The following is a 16,535-nucleotide window of genomic DNA, read 5'->3' on the forward strand; positions in this document are numbered from 1 at the left end:
TATAAGGCATAATATTTACTATCTACAGGGCCATTGTAAGAATTAAAGATAAAATGTAATTATTTGTATAAAGAATATGATAAATACTAAATACATATTAACATATATTATTATTGTTGTTAAAAGCAAACTACATAAAACATTCTAATGCAGTTAAACTTTAGGGTACTGATATGCAGACATGTTATCTACAAAAACAATATTTCACTTGGCCTAAATATAAGCAGTTGAATAAAAATAGAGTTTTATTCAAGAACACTTATGATTATAAAAAGGTAATTTTCCTGAAATACTAATTAATTTTATTACAAATTTCATTTTGCACCTTCTTAACCAGGCTTGGTCACTTTTGGTTAATTTTTGTTAGATGATTTTTAAAGTGACAAACTTTTGGTAGAGGATTTTCCAAAATCTGTTTCTAGATATTTTAAACTTCTTAAAATAACAAAGTAAACTCTAAAGTAGAAAAATGTTAAGTCTTCTGTATAAATTGTGATTTATTTTTTATGGAGGGAGGCCTCGTAGGAAGGAAAACTCATACCAGGGAGAAAATGAAGAGAAGTTTCTGCAAAAGAACTGTTGTAGGATAGTGAATATTAGAAATTTGGATGCGTACAATTGCTTCTGATTCCATTTATACTTCTTTTCTTACAAGAAAATTGAAATACAGAGATTTCATTCATGTATTTACAGCCAGCTAGGAATACAGAACTCATGTCATCTGATTCAAAGTTTAGGGTTCTTGCTCTTACACCGCTTGGGATCTCATGAGTGGCATGCATTTATCATATTGAGGTATCTACAGAGTTTGAAAAACTTATGTAGTATAAGGAACTGCTGCTATGAAGTACTGCAACTTGGTTCCTAGATTGCAGGTCACTTTGGAGGAGAATTCTTTAAGGCTTCTGCATATTAAACATTAAAAAATTATGCCGTGACCTATGTATAACACATTGCCACAGGGTCTTTCAAATAGGAACCTGGCAGTAGTTTCAAGAGGTTCTCTAGCTTTGTCCTGTGTAGTAAAAGTATTCACAAATTTTGGATGCTATATAGCAGCCCAGGATTCTTATAGATTTAATCTCAGATTTAAGGTTAAATGTATTTAATTTTATTAAATTTATTTAGTTAAATCAATGCTCAGATTGAATCATAGAACTGATTCTGATTATTATTTTATTCTAGTCAAAATACTCCAGTAGATCTCATTGCTTTTATTTGTGTTTAATCTCATTCAGACCTGAATAGTTAGGAAGAAAGCCATTCCAGGGGGTATGACCCCGTATTAGAAACTGTGAGGAGTGTAAATTAGAATGAGAATAATAAGTCTGTAAAATAGATGTGACAATGATAAATAGAATAGAATGGAAAGCACAATACACAAAAGCTAGATGAATCATATAGTACTTGAAAGAGTACAAAATCTGAGTCAAAAGAAACTTGTTCATATTACTGACTCATATTGAAACCTCTACTAGCCTTTCATAAATGCCACAGGACTTAGTTTCCCCATCCACAAAAGAGAAATAATTATAATGGACCTATAGAGAGGTGAGGTTAAAAGGAAAGAGATTTGAAGGTGTTGTAATATAGTGGTGAGATCATCCTATAAAATAGGTGAGGAAGTATGCGATACAAAGGAATAAGTTCTGGGTATAAGGGTGAGTTATTTGAAGTAACCAAGAGCTGAAGAGCAATGTTGCTGGAAAGAACCAGTATTTACTCTTATCCTAAGTACACTCTAGAGGAATTTACAATGTGCTTCAGGAAGCTTCATGGGTTGAAGTGCATTTTGTTTTGAGGTGTTCCTGTGGAGGTACTGTTTCCGCAGTTTTAAGTAGTTTGGAATTGAAAAAAAACATGCTGCAAATCACCTAACACTGAAATCCACTTAAAAGAAATGTGGACAGTTTTTCAATCAGGTGCTTTCCATATATACATCCTGTAAGGGAGGTCTGCGTCCTATAGAGAAAGAAAACGATTTGTGTTTTTTCTAAACTATGACCTAATTAAGCATAGTGCATGCATAAAAATTCATCTTTAATATTTTATCTACAGGAATGTGCAGAGTAAAAATTTTATTATATGGTTAAGAACCTAGACCTAGATTTTCTAAGTAAGGAGTCAACAACTTTTTCTGTTAAGGGCTAGAGAGTAAATATTTTAAAGTTTGTGGTTCATGAAAGTCTCTGTCACAAATACTTTACTCTGCCATTGAAGAAGGAAGGTAGCCATAGAAAACATGCAAATGAATGGGACATGGCTGAGTTCCAATAAAACTTTATTTTCAAAAAACAGATGATGGGCCATGAGACAACCATTGTTGTAAAGCACGACTGTTATCAATATTTCTTAAGTTTTTTTTTTTTTCATTTATGTGTGTGTGCCTGTAAAAATTGCACCATGTCGATTATAAAAAGATTCTAAAAAATCAAAATGATTGTTACTTTAAAACTAGTTAGAGAAGAATGCAGACATATTGTCTCATGAACTGATTGTCATTAAGTAAGATTGCTTGTTTCACTAGAGGAGAAAATTCTTGAAATTAAAATCTTCAAGCAAAGAACAAATTGGAGATGCTTGAATTCGATATTATGTGACAGTCTGATAAAGAGTACAGAGATTTCACTTCATTTTGTGCTAATGGTTAATTAAAAGTATGTTAACACTAGTAAAGACACTTTATTTTAATTTGAGGTATAAATGCCTACCTAAAGTAGATTATTTCCATTGTGTCGTACATTTTAAATGTGGTATATATTCTTAAATTTCAGAGAGAAAATAATAAATATCGTAGAAATCTAATACTCATTAATTTGATTAATAATTCTTTTTCTCTTCAAATTTGGGAATATCTTTTCCTATGTAATGATCATGTCAGAGGTTGTCTTTCATTATGTTTTTGGATGCCATTGGTAAATTATCTTTGAAGCCTATGTAGAAGATTGGTGATTTCAAAATTTACCCAAACTATTTATTAATTATTATAAAATATATTGGTTGATTAGCTACTGGACTGACTTGTTTATAGTTACAAAAAAGTAAATTTTTTTAATGCCTATCAAGAGTTAAAAGAAAAACAATAGGCATTGTGTCAGTCCTTTTCATCTTGAACTTCTTTTGTTTTATTTTGTGTTTTCTTTTAGGAGTTAAAATGCACCTACAAAGGTGATAGCTTGAAAGAATGATGCAAAACAAAGAGAAAGCTAAATTTGTTGATATTTTTTATTTCATTTGTCAAAGGTAACATTATCTAAATAATAATTGATTTATCTTCTAATTGATGATTTAATATTTTGAGGTGTGAGAAAGGTGAATTTTGTTTACCAAAATTGTTGTATTCATAAAGTTTCCTATTTTAGTGTATTGTGAAAAAATAAATTGATGGAAATATGTAACAGACTTGTAGTCTGTTATATGTTTGGATCAACTTTTAAATTATTATTTTTTTTTGTCTGGGAATTTTACATAATGATTGAATAAGTGTAACATATTAAATTTCTTTTGCATTTAAAAAGGTAGGTATTTATAGGTGCCTAGTTTGACAATTTATATGAATATAATGATGGTAAGTAGTCATATGATTAAACCTACTGCATGCATTAGAATATTTGATAATAAATGGCCATGATTGCCTTTTAATGTTGTTGATCAAAGAAAAATATAGTTATCAGAGTTATATATAAAGTTCAGCACATTAAAACAATAACATGAAGGTATAGAAATGTAGAAGCACAGATTCAAAAAACCATCTTGGTATTAAGGGTGATAGCAGTTCTAGTTTTATTTATTATGGAACAGTAATAGTAAAAAAAATTTTCAAGGAAAGTGACATTAATTTCTCATTAATTTATTTCCAAAAATATTGGAATGGTTCATTATTTTTCTCCATTATCTCAGAGAGGCAGTACAGTAACCGACTGGCGCTGGCAGGCTCTGGCAAGTGTCGTCGTTCTATAATAAATTGGGTATATGATGGACAAATCTATGAAAGTCACTTAGCTGCAGTTTCTTTGTTTGAAAAAAGAATGCAAACAATGTCACCACTTTATCTCCTAAGGCAATTGAGAAGAATGAATAATAAACATCACTACAGTAATACTGTTTTCCAGATCCTAATACAAGACACTATACTCCAAATCTCCCAGTGCAGAATTTAACTAGTGACATTATAAACATGCATTTAGACTCAGTGCATTATCGTTTCCAAGCATGCCTGTAGTAGTTAAATAAATTAGACTAAAAATCAGCTTGATCATAAAAATTTAATTTGTAAAAATTTATTTTTGCTTGTTAGCAGGTTTCTTAAATTTAATTACATCTAACTTTAAGAAAATTTATCTACCAAAAGACTCAGAATTCTTAGCGATAATAAGTAATATCACCAATTTATCTTCCTTTCTTTATTCTCTTCCTTTGTCTTTATATGCCGAGAATATTAGAAGAAGCTATTTCAGAAATGTAATGAATTTTCACTGGCCACATATAACTTTTGAATTCTTAGTCCTGGAGACCCAGTTGCAGAGAATCCAGTTTTAGATATTTCTTTCAGTGGGAAAAATCTTCAGTATTCTTAATAGAGATGGAAAAAGAGCACGGGAGGAAGAAAGCAGAGGAATGTCTCCAGAGATAAGTCTAGCTGAGAGATAGCAAAAAACAGAAAATAAAAGAACTTCAAATTTACTCCTACACTGCCACTGGAATAAAAAGGGAAGACAAAGTTTTGAATAGGACTGAGATGAAGAGCCTGACAACACTGAAGAGAATGGGTGATTTGAGGATGTTGGAGTTAGCAGTCTTTAAGTATGTTTTAATTTCTGCCCTCATGGCACATCCAGCATTTAGTGGCATCTCAATTGGCCCTGGGATTCACAATGCAGCAAATATATAAAGGGAATGTATGGCAGTGTCTATTTTATGTGCTTTCATAGATAACAAATAGGGCTCATCTTACCTTTTGATAATCTCAGTTTTCTTTGTTCTTGTCAAAGATAACTTTTTTCAAGATTCATAAATTACATAATTAAATGCTGGCACATCAGTTATTATTAAAGTTATCAATGTCATTTCAAAGAGTTAGCATTTGCGAGAGATCTTAATATATACCCAGATTACTTTAAGAAAAAAATCTAAGTCATCCTCATTGAGCAGCAGGCTTAAAATTCTTGCTTACAGGATGTGGCTGTTCCTGTCCTCTCATTTTTAATTTAAAGGAATGCTGGTTTTTGCTCAATATTGTAAGAATACCCTATGTTTTTATTATGCCTTTAGTAGCAAAACACAAATGTCAACCACACTATACTTGTATAAAATGTATTATTTTGAAAACCACTGATAAATACGGTTATTGCCATACTTCATGCACTTTAAAAATTCCACAGCCATAGGTGCTGTCAGATAACTTTATAAGTGGTGGCTTAAAATGCTGTTGCCTACTTCAGCAATGTAGAAAGAACCACACCATATATTCTGTGGAAGGCAAAGCTATCAGAAGCAATGTCGGTATGAAAAGGCTTACAGTGAATTATTCACCTCTTAACACTCCCTTGTGTTCAGTCTACTGCAAACAGAATGCTTGTTATCAATGTGAAAAGCAGTGGCTTTGAATTAAGGCAAAAACTTGTTTTGTTTGGTTTTCAACGCAATGGTATCAAGGTAGACAAAGAAACTCTGTCCCTAATTCAAAGGGATTTTTCAAAATTTTATGTCTCTGTACCCCTGGATTAGGAAAACACTGAAAATATAAATTTTACTGAATTTATAATTATACAATTGAACACTATATCTAGAACCATTTATTTTTAGACAAAATGTTGTTCTGTTCACTACACATCCAACTCCAAATTAGATGTTAAGAGATGAGTTGCTCTCTTAATGACTTCAAAAAGTCAAAGACCTACTTACATTTATTCTAGATTAATACATCTAGAATTAAAAATGTCTTCATGTTTATATTTCATACAGTAGAAGATCACTTTGTTTTTTTTGTCTTTATAGTATATTTAAAATGTATAAAAATAATGTTACACAAACATATAAAGCTTATACAGATAATGCAAAAAAAATTTAAGTATTATCTATTTAGATTATTGAGGCAAATGTTTCTAAAACTTGCTGAACAAATGCTATATCTTTTCTTCTTTAGTCTCTATCTGCTGCCAGTCCCATCCAGTGTATTTTTACTTTAAAATACTACAGCTTTTATTTTTAGACGTTTCTTATGAATCTTTTTTATATCTTCTATTTCTCTCCTTCAGGATCAAAATTAACGTGAGGCAAGGGAGGTAGTTAAGGCACAAGATTTAAGGAGACACTCTCCATGTCCTGCTTTTACATTCCTGAACATATTTTTAATATTTCTGATAGATTTTTAAGGTCCTATTAGTTAATCCCATCATCTCTCATCCCTGGGTCTGTTTTTATTGATTTTTTCCCCAGGTCTAGGTTATATTTTCCTCGTTTATTGCATGCCCTGTAATTCCTGATTGAATATCAGATATTGTGAATTTTACATTGTTGATGCTGGATTTGGTACTGCCTATGTTCTGAACTAAATGTACATCTGTGAAATGAATGCATCCACTGGGCTGAGTAGTGGACTCTGACTTAAAGGTCTCCAGTTTGGCAAAGAAATAGAGAAACCCAAGAGGACTTCAAGAATGCTAGCAGGGGTTTTTTGTTTGTTTGTTTTGTTTTGTTTTCAGACGGATTCTTGCTCTGTCACCCAGGCTGGAGTGCAATGGTGCAATCTCTGCTCACCTCAGCCTCCGCCTCCTGGGTGCAAGTGATTCTCCTGCCTCAGCCTCCACCTCTACTGAAAGTACAAAAGAATGCTAGCAGTTTATAATCCATTGCCTCCTATGTCCCCGCACCAATCATTCTGGAAGTGTCAGAGTTCTATGGTGTGTCAGAATTGTTCCCTTCATAGGAAATTTCCTGAATATCTCATGACTCTGTCTATAATACACACACACCCATGTATGATTATTAGAGTATGTAAATTAATCTCAGATTGAATTCTAGCAGCATTTGCTTAAATGGTATATTTGATGGTGAAAAACTGACCGTAGAATAGTTCCCTGCTGCTCACATTATTCTTCTCTTCCTTTTGCAGGGATACATTTGAAGACTAGTATTCTGATATTTTTCTTAGAAGTTCACTAGAAATTAGACTCAAAATGATGAGGTCTTTATTTTTCTCATCCCACAGGTGTCTAACTTTATAGAAATCCAAGTGTTGCATTAAAATTTACCATATACTCATCCAGTTACCATTATTTCATATCATTACAGTGCTGCACAATTTAAAAATTAAAAACTTATAATGAGAATTGTATTATAAACTTGAAATTTGCATACATTGTCTCATATAAACTTAAAATCCCATATTTTGGATACTCTTATATTATCTTAATTTTGCTGCCAAAATTGTAAAATTATTTTGACAATATTTTGCATATATTTTGGTACATTTCAGAGGCTAATGATTTTGTATTACATGTCTTTTGAGTTTTTACAAAGTATGGTATTAACTTACTTCTAAAGGTAGAAACAGTTTTATGAGCCATTTTGAAAATTAAAAGAATTTACCAGTTTTGAAGACAGAGCCCAGTCCTCCATGATCTAGCCATGTTTCTTTTCTGTGTTCAAAAGAGAAGCTACTACTTTGCAACAAGTTCAGTTTGAAGTTTTTATATAAAGTATTTATTTTATGGCTGGGTAAATCAGAGATGCCCACAAGAAAAAAAATTCTTTGGAGGAAATAAAATTTGATGGCTGGGTTCAGTGGCTTATGCCTGTAATCTTAGCACTTTGGAAGGCTGAGTCGGGTGGCTCTTTTGAGCTGATGAGTTCGAGTTCGAGACCAGGGCAACTTGGCAAAACCCTGTCTCTACTGGAAAAAAAAAAAAAAAACCAAGCTGGCATGTTGGCGCACCCCTGTAGTTCCAGTGACTTGCGTGGCTGAGGCAGGAAGATCGTTTGAACCTGGAAGGTCCAGGCTGCAGTGAGCCACGATCACGCCACTGCACTCCAGCCTTATGACAAAGTGAGACCCTGTCTCAAAAAATAAAATTGAATCAAATTTGAGCTATGTATCTGTTGCTTGGATTTGCTGGTGTGATTAAGTAGATATTTATTTAGGTCCTTTAAATTTATTTCATTTTTTAATAATGTTCAGCATGCAGATCCTATACATTTTTTAAAAATATTTGTTAAATAATTAATTAATAGGAGCTATTATAAGTGTTTTGCTTTTGCTCCTCTCAGATGAACTTAAGGACATGCCATATCAAAATAACCTACTTCCTAGTTTCAGCCAGCATGACTCAGTTTCACTACATACTGGCTTTTGACCTTTTTCAGACAAGTCTTTTTTAAAATTACAATAATTTCTTTCAGAATTTGGATCAGATAGCAAGTTGTAGAAGATTGAATATCCTTAGGAATAGTTTGTTACTGAATACTGCTGATAAAAATGTTGATTTTTAATATCATTTACAAATGTACCACAGTTCGCTGATTGCTAGTAAAGAAAAAAGACAAAGAATCAAAGAATTCATATTCTGCAAACTTTATCCAACTTAAGTGTTTGCTTGTTTGCTCACTTGTTTATTTTCTTGTTTAATTTCTGCACAAAGGAAAGTAAAGAATATCTAAATTTTTATTAACTTTAACACACACCAAAAAGAAAATAAAAAAATAAGAGGGTACATTCAGTATGTTAGTTCACATCGGTTTTGTTATGAGCAAATAATCACTTTTTTTTAAGAAGATAACTTTTGTCTCATTTATTATTGATTTTTGTAGATTTTTAAATAGATTAACATAAAGTTTTTAAAATATCTACTTGAAAACATTTATGTAACTACCCACCAATTGTAGGTACATGTGATATTTTTAATGATAAACAAATTATCATGTTTATATGTTTCTCATATAAAAGTCACTGTGTTCAAGTTGAGTTTGAAGAGAAAAAAATAGTGATTAGCTTGCATGAAAGATAAGGTTTTCAAGCATTGTAGATATTCATGTAATTACTTTACTGAGCCCTAAATGTACAAATGTCTGACCTCAAATTCTACACCCTTCCAAGACTTAAAATTTATGAATTATAAATGGAAAAGGTAAAACTCAATTTTTAGAGCATAGTGTTGTAAAATGTCTGAATGCTCTTATACGTCTAATTAAATGATGCCGTCATACACATGTTTTTTTCTATATTTTTCATTTTTATATGTAAATACTGTTATTTGATATTCAGATTATTTTAAATGAATTTTCAAACACCTTTGGAGTCTAGATAATGAAAATGTAGTGAATTAGTTATATGTTTGTTAAAGGCCAAATGGCTATTACATTATGATAATAATACACACACAATCTCTCATGTTCCTATCTACTTTAATCGTTGAGTTCAGACATTATTAGTAAACTTTTGATACTTTACTAGTGATTGAATTGCAAACTTTTAAAACTGTACTTTGTGAAATTCTATAATTAGAAACCAACTTCTTTTTTCTACATGTCTTTTCACTCCTCTCACCCTGCTTCCTCCTCCATGTATCTTTTCGTTTCTCTCTCCCACTTTCTTTCTCTGTACTTTTCTCTTGCTGTTCCTCAGATTTCTGTTTGTTTGTTTATTTTTGTTTTTGAGATAGGTTGCCCAGGCTGGAGTGCAGTGATGCTGTTACAACCCACTGTAGCCTCGACATCCTGGGCTCAAGTGATTCTCCATCTCAGCCTCCTGAGCAGCTGGGACTACATGTGGGCACTACCACACCTGGCTAATTTTCTTATTATTTTTATCGAGATGGGGTCTCAATACGTTGACAGGGCTGGTCTCGAACTTCTGAACTCAAGTGATCCTGCTGTCTCCACCTCCCAAAGTACTGTGATTACTGATGTGAGACACTCCACCTGGCCTTTCTTTGACTTTTCATTTTCTTTTGTTCTCTCCCAAACACCCTTCTTTTCTCCCTTCCTCTTGTTTTTTTTTTTTATCTTCATCAGACCAATATTTGGCAGCAGTACCATTGCCCAGAGTTCATTAAATTCTCATGCATGAATACATGTGTGTGTACATGTAATTTTAATAGTTCTTCATTCAATTGAAATACGATTTCATTTCTTAGCTTAAGTTTCTTATTTAATTAGAAACGTTTAGAACTTTAATAATATGCAAACATTTCTAGATACTGTTCCTATCAGGACAGTATCTAGAGAAAAGAAAGTTTCCCCAGGCTATTTCCTTGTGTCTAAACGAATAGGGATCCACATGCTATGAGGCTCCACTTAATTAAAACCATTAAAATCACAAGACTACTTATAATAGTGCTTATAACTAGAGTTTCTGATTTCACATTACGTTTTATTGTCTCTTTAATAACCTGGATTTTGTTGTCTTGAAGTGTTCTAAAACACTAATATTTAGTTTTCAACTGACAGTAATAGTGGATTAGACACATGTGTTTGATCAATTCAAAGGACGAACTAGTTTTTATTAAGTTAAAAATGTGAAGTGACTAATACAGTTTAAAAATTTTTCAAAATATTTTTGCAAACATTTTTGCCACTGGTGTTGACTACTGCTATTAACTTTGCTAGAAAAACATGTTATCCTTAAAAACTGATATTTTGTCATTATGGAAACAAGAAGTAAGGTGCTTCACTGAATCTAGAAATTAATACGATACATTAACGGAAAGTGTCTGCTACCAACTGCTAGTAAAAGATGGTTAGGAGTGAGCAATGAATCCACCCTTTTCACTTTATCTTTGCATGTACTTCGAGATGCCGGTGAGTGAAGTCTTCCAATACTTCACTTCATCTTTGCATGTACTTTGATAAAGGTCATTTGTACAAACCAAACAAGGTTATATATTAAGAAATTTGGGAGGCAGGGGTTCTGTCCCCAAACTTGACAATGAAACTCACATAATACTTTAAACTATCATTCTTTAATGATATCAATACTTTATACTACTTACCAATACTTTAAACTATCATTCTTAACATGTCTTTTTCTTTTTTCAGTAATTGCTCACAAAGCCAAATACTTTATATTATTATATGTGAAGAATAAAAAAAAAAAAAAGAGTATCTTATTTTAAATTAGCCTTATTCATAAGGAAAGCACATATTGCACTACATTAAGTCTTACCTTGGGCCCTCTGCTTCATCATTTGTATGATCCCTGTGTCACTGATACTTGTATGCTGGATGATCTTGTAGGAGCCCATAGCTGCTTCAGAGTATAATATGAGGTGATGCAGAAAACAGGAGAAGCTTTGTCACTAAGTCAGCTGCAAGAAGAAGTAATGTGTATGAATGTACAGTATAGGGAAATCTATGAAAGATCCAGTCTCTTTCTCCCAAAAGACTCTGTTCCATGATACAAGGAGAATTCAGTTCTTTTTGGCAGACCTCCACGTCAGTTTGGAAGCAGTAAAAACAACCGCAAAAGCAAGCCTGCTTTCTCAATGTCTTTACGTTTTAAGTAACAATTTTTTCTCTCTTCTTTTTGTTTTGTTTTGTTTTTGATAACTAGGAAGTAAAACAGAAATCCCTTTTCACTGGATTGTTTGAATATAATTTCCATAGTTGGGTTGTAGCTGAGAATGAATTATAGCTATGAGTTCAACCATATGTGATATGATTGTATCCATTACTGGCAAAATTTGAAGGAAAGGCCCTGCATCTCTTAATTGAGGAGTGAATGACTTTAAATGATATTACATCTAGAAAGGCATAGAATCCCAGCAGATGATGTAATTATGTTTAAAAATGAGTATTATTAAATAATTCACACTTTTAATATGGAGAAATTAGGTCATTTTCCCACTCCTCCCACAAATATTCTATCTTAATATCTAAGTAATGAAACAACACAGACAGTGTTATCCATCCTGGTACTGAAAGAGAATGCCAGTTATGACAGGCCCATTGTTTACTTTAACAGGTAATTTGTGGACCGGAATCATTTAATTGTTCTGAGTACATAATTACATGTCAGCAATTTCCAATTTAATTAAAATGTACAAATCTGAAGATTAAGGGAATTTTTGAATTATTAATCATTTTTCCACTAGGAAATCTTGTTGCTCTGCAGGAGATTTGTCCAGTGTACAACTATACGTATTTTTTTCCTTCTCTTTCACAGACAGACAATTTTCCCGCAGAGCCCAATTACATGGGCAGCAGGCAGCAGTTTGTTCAAAGGTAAGGCCTATTAAATAACTTTTCTCAGCTTCCCCATTTGCATTCGTGTCAAAATTGCTTTGCAAGAGACTACACTTCAGATTCGAACTAGTAGAGACAACACTTTCTCTTCTTTTTCTTTATATGTATTTCAGTAGCTCCACGTTTAAGGACCCAGAAAGAGCCAGCCTGAGAGACAGTGGGCACGGGGACAGTGATCAGGCTGACAGTGACCAAGACACTAACAAAGGCTCCTGCTGTGACATGTCTGTTAGGGAGGCACTCAAGATGAAAACTACTTCAACTAAAAGCCAACCACTTGAACAAGGTGAGTGAAGTCTTCCAATGCTTACAAAGTGTAAAACCTAAGCTGTAACAAATTGTAAACCTGTTAGATCTAGAGTTGCAGTTTATCACAGTGGAATGGACCATTGATAATATAGCAAAGAAACAGCAAAACTTGAGGTTGCCCCAGACAAAAAGCAACCATTGAATAACACAGTCAAAAATGAAAAAGGAGGGCCCTGGGTATCATTCATTAATCCTAAAATAAGAACTTGACCAAAGTCACTTGATTGTTCTTATTTCATAGACATTTCCTACCCTTTCCTATTTGGAGTTATACTAACAGGGAAAATATGGCATTTATTAGCTAGATATGTATATTTATGAATTTGCAGTATAAAAATTAGTAAATTCAACACTTTTTAGGTCAAATGAAATCACTGGAATTTTATAGCTCTTAGCAGTGTTTGTTGATTTATTTTTTGTTTGGATTTTAGCTTCAAAATAGTTTTTCAAGAGTCATAGGTAAACTAGAGTTTTGCCTTTCTTTTAATTTACATCTAGGACTTCATGGATATGAAATGAGTAATAAAACAATGTGTCTTAATAAATGCATATATTTTTGTAAAATTTTATCTCTAATTTATTGGTCTCATATCACTTTTTATTAATTTTAATGCTTTTGTTGTTTTAAATACAATAAAATGTTTGCTAATGATTCATCCAAAGTAAATTAAGCTACTCTTATGTGTAAGACTAAAAACTGTGAATAGGTTTTTTATGTCCTATTGTGAAAATGAGAAGAACTGTAGTATAAATCAGATTTTACAATTACAAGTGCACTAGACTAGTTGATATAGTAATAGTCTTCATAATATTAGTAGTATTTAAATATATTTACACATATTATTTCAGTTGTTTTGAATGAGAAACTACCTTTCAAATATGTGAACCTAACCTCTAAATCATTTATTGATTAATTATTTATAGAAAGTAAATTTTTACCTGTAGGGCAGCCTGTTCTATCATATATACCTCAACAGATACAGTGTTAAGTTTTCTAGTCATATTAAAATGTTTAATGCAAATATTAATATACCATATATATAAGTATATACATATGTGTTTATATATTCATATATATATTTAAAACAAAATATATATTCAGTTTAAATATATATTAATATTTTTGGACTAAATATAATTATGCTGAATTTAAGGTTGACCTCAGAAAAAGCTGTTTTCAAAGTAATAATTGCTAGACTGATTACTTTTTTCATGATCTTTTACCATAGCAACTTTCTGTGTTAATAGTGCAATATTATTTTAAAAAATATTTTTAACAAAAGCAATGCGAATCCTTATTTATTATTCCCATTTTCTGAAAATTTGTATGTTTACTCGACGTGACTTAAATGGTCATGATGGGTTATAGCTCTGTGCTTTTATAAAATATATGAATCTTTGAGATACATTTTCAATAATGGGTTGTTGAAACTTGATATGTAAATACACAGCATGAAATAGACCCATCTATGTGCATGACACATAAAATGATTGATAGATAATTGATTGGCTACTACTTATGAAAATGCCTAAAGTAAGTAAACAGTTTATCGTATCTTTGTGAGGAACTCTGTTAACTTTTTAAAAAATGAGCAAACCAACAAAAAAAGCAACAACAAGAAACTGCTGTTCACATTAGCTGTTTAATTCCTTGCCAACCACTAACTTAGAAATGTATTTGATAGGAGTGAATTTTGTGTATATTCTCTCATAGAGAAAGGAAGCAGTCTTGTTTATTATGTATGAAAACGCAATTTATACTAAAGAGCTCTTTTTTCAATTTTGATATTGAAAATTGAAGTCTAGGGAAGGTGGCTATTATTATTAAAAGAATGCCAAAGATGGCATAAATTTTAATGAATATTGCACAGGAAATAATTGCTAGTCTAAGAGTAAGAATGCCTATTAGAAATATTTCTCGTAAAGTAAGAAGCTTCCATACATTCCTATTAGTAAATACAGGAAAATTATTATGAATCTAGAAGATACACTTAAATAATCTATTTGAATTATGTGTAAAAGACTGGCTTTGACTTTAAAGCATGATATTTAAAATTAGTTAAAATAATATTTCACAAATAATATTTGATCTATTGATTTGATTTATTCATTCATTTAATAAATATCTATCAAGTGCTTTGAATAGGAAAGGAAACTTTAGATTATTCAGAAATGTCAAAACTGAATTTTACTTAGAGTCTGCCTTTAAGTTATCATATGTAACTAATTACAGATGGGCGATCACTCTCTCTCTCTTTCTCCCCTTCTCCCTCTTCATGTTCCCCTCCTTTGATTTCTCTCCTCTCATCTTTCTGTGTCCTCTATCCTCCTATATTTCTCTACTTCTCATCTGTATATCTCTTTATCTATCTTCATTGTCTATGTCAACTATTTTATCCGTCAGTCTGTCTGTCTTTCAAGTATCTATGCTTGTATCTGTTCATCTAGATTTAGAGGAGGGGGCTGCAATCTATTGAGTTCTTACCACTTACCATAAGCAGTGCAAATAATTTCAACTTTAGGTTGTTTAACCTACAAACTCTAAAAAGTTTTTATTTTTATCTTACATATAAAAATAAGCTAACTTGAAGTTTATTAACTGGAACAGCAGGTTGGAATTTAATCCTAGGTTTGCATATGGCTCTAACTTTTCTATTTTCGACACAACCTTGTCTCCAAATGGGAGAGTTTGCTCAAATAACCATTTTGACTCATTGCTATAAGAAGATATTGAATAAACATCAAACAGTAAGTAAAAACTTGAGTTAATGTGTGCAAACCAAGGGGGAGAAGATCAAAATCTCTCATATGCATTGATTGAACTACTGTATTTTGCTCAGTACCTGAAACATATTACCCAATTTAATTTTCATGGCATTATAGATAGGAAAATACTGTTACTCTCACATTCAGTAGATATTAAGTAACTGTTTTTTAATGTTCTATAGTTATAAGTAGTGAAGGCAGTATAGAAATTTAAAAAAAAATATTCAAAGCCTGCTCTTTCAAACAATGTTTTATGCTATTCATGTAATGAGTAGTTTACTCAGAAATAATGTTAAAATGTTAAAGAAGCAAGCAGCTATTGTCTTGATCAATATATTTAGTTATTCTATTTGAACAACATCATGAGAGACAATTCCACAAGTAAGTCAAGCACACATATAAATAATAACTTTATTTATAGATGAGAGATGATGGCAGCCATATCCAAATCATTATTTCATGTAGATTTCAAATATTAAACCCTAATTTTAATAGTTTCAAAATTATCCAAAAAGCAAAAGTAAATTTTCTCTTACGAGAAAAAACTAGAGCCAAATGAAAGGAGACGTGTTTATCAGTCATTTTCTCTTACTAAAAATGTGTAGCAGTGCATTACACAGATTTCAATCAAAATTCAGTAGTATATTATGTTTTATATTTTTGTATGAGATTATTTTCTAACTAAAATGAGCTCATTTTAGAAAAATAATGTTTTATATTTAAATTGAAATATTTCTTTAATTTAGAAATGAAAATCAATTTCAAAAATAATCTTCACATTTTCAATACTTTCTTTGTTAATAATGGTTTTCCTTTGGAAATGACTTAGGCCTTTTGAGATTTTATTTTATTAGCTCAAATATTACTTTGTTTCTCATCTTTTGTGCAGTGAAATTTTTTCTATTTGTTCCATTCCTGATATTTGTGTATTTTTGTTACCATTAGTTTAATTACAAATACATACCAAAGGTAATGTATTGCCCACTCTTTTGGCAAGATAATTTAAAAGAATTCAGCAGCTAATTGAAGGTATGATATACTGTACTAGAGCTGAAGACAGCTTTAAGGATGTAATGTTAATAAACCCTTTAGTAGAAAGAGATTATTTTTTCTTTTAGTGTGATGGAAAAAAATTCAAACAATGTACCTAATTTCCATTTTATTGCATATTTGTGCCCTAGTTTTCTATTAGTTAGATTTTCTCCATACCCCCCCTTCGT

The 16,535-nt window shown here is 31.5% G+C and overlaps 1 protein-coding gene across 3 annotated transcripts in view; it reads left to right on the forward strand.

The window, feature by feature from the left end:
- The window catches only part of PCDH17 (protocadherin 17), a 98,660-nt gene that overhangs the window by 24,874 nt on the left and 57,251 nt on the right, over nucleotides 1-16,535 (forward strand). For 2 of the 3 annotated variants that reach the window (XM_007960515.3, XM_073014375.1), the window contains 2 exons: nucleotides 12,161-12,219; nucleotides 12,354-12,526. In XM_007960515.3, the coding sequence (XP_007958706.1) occupies nucleotides 12,161-12,219; nucleotides 12,354-12,526 (232 nt within the window). The remainder of the gene's footprint in view (nucleotides 1-12,160; nucleotides 12,220-12,353; nucleotides 12,527-16,535) is intronic. The other variant, XM_073014376.1, reaches the window with a different exon arrangement.

This window comes from Chlorocebus sabaeus, chromosome 3 (assembly GCF_047675955.1).
Source record: "Chlorocebus sabaeus isolate Y175 chromosome 3, mChlSab1.0.hap1, whole genome shotgun sequence".
NCBI classification, from domain to species: Eukaryota; Metazoa; Chordata; class Mammalia; order Primates; family Cercopithecidae; genus Chlorocebus; species Chlorocebus sabaeus.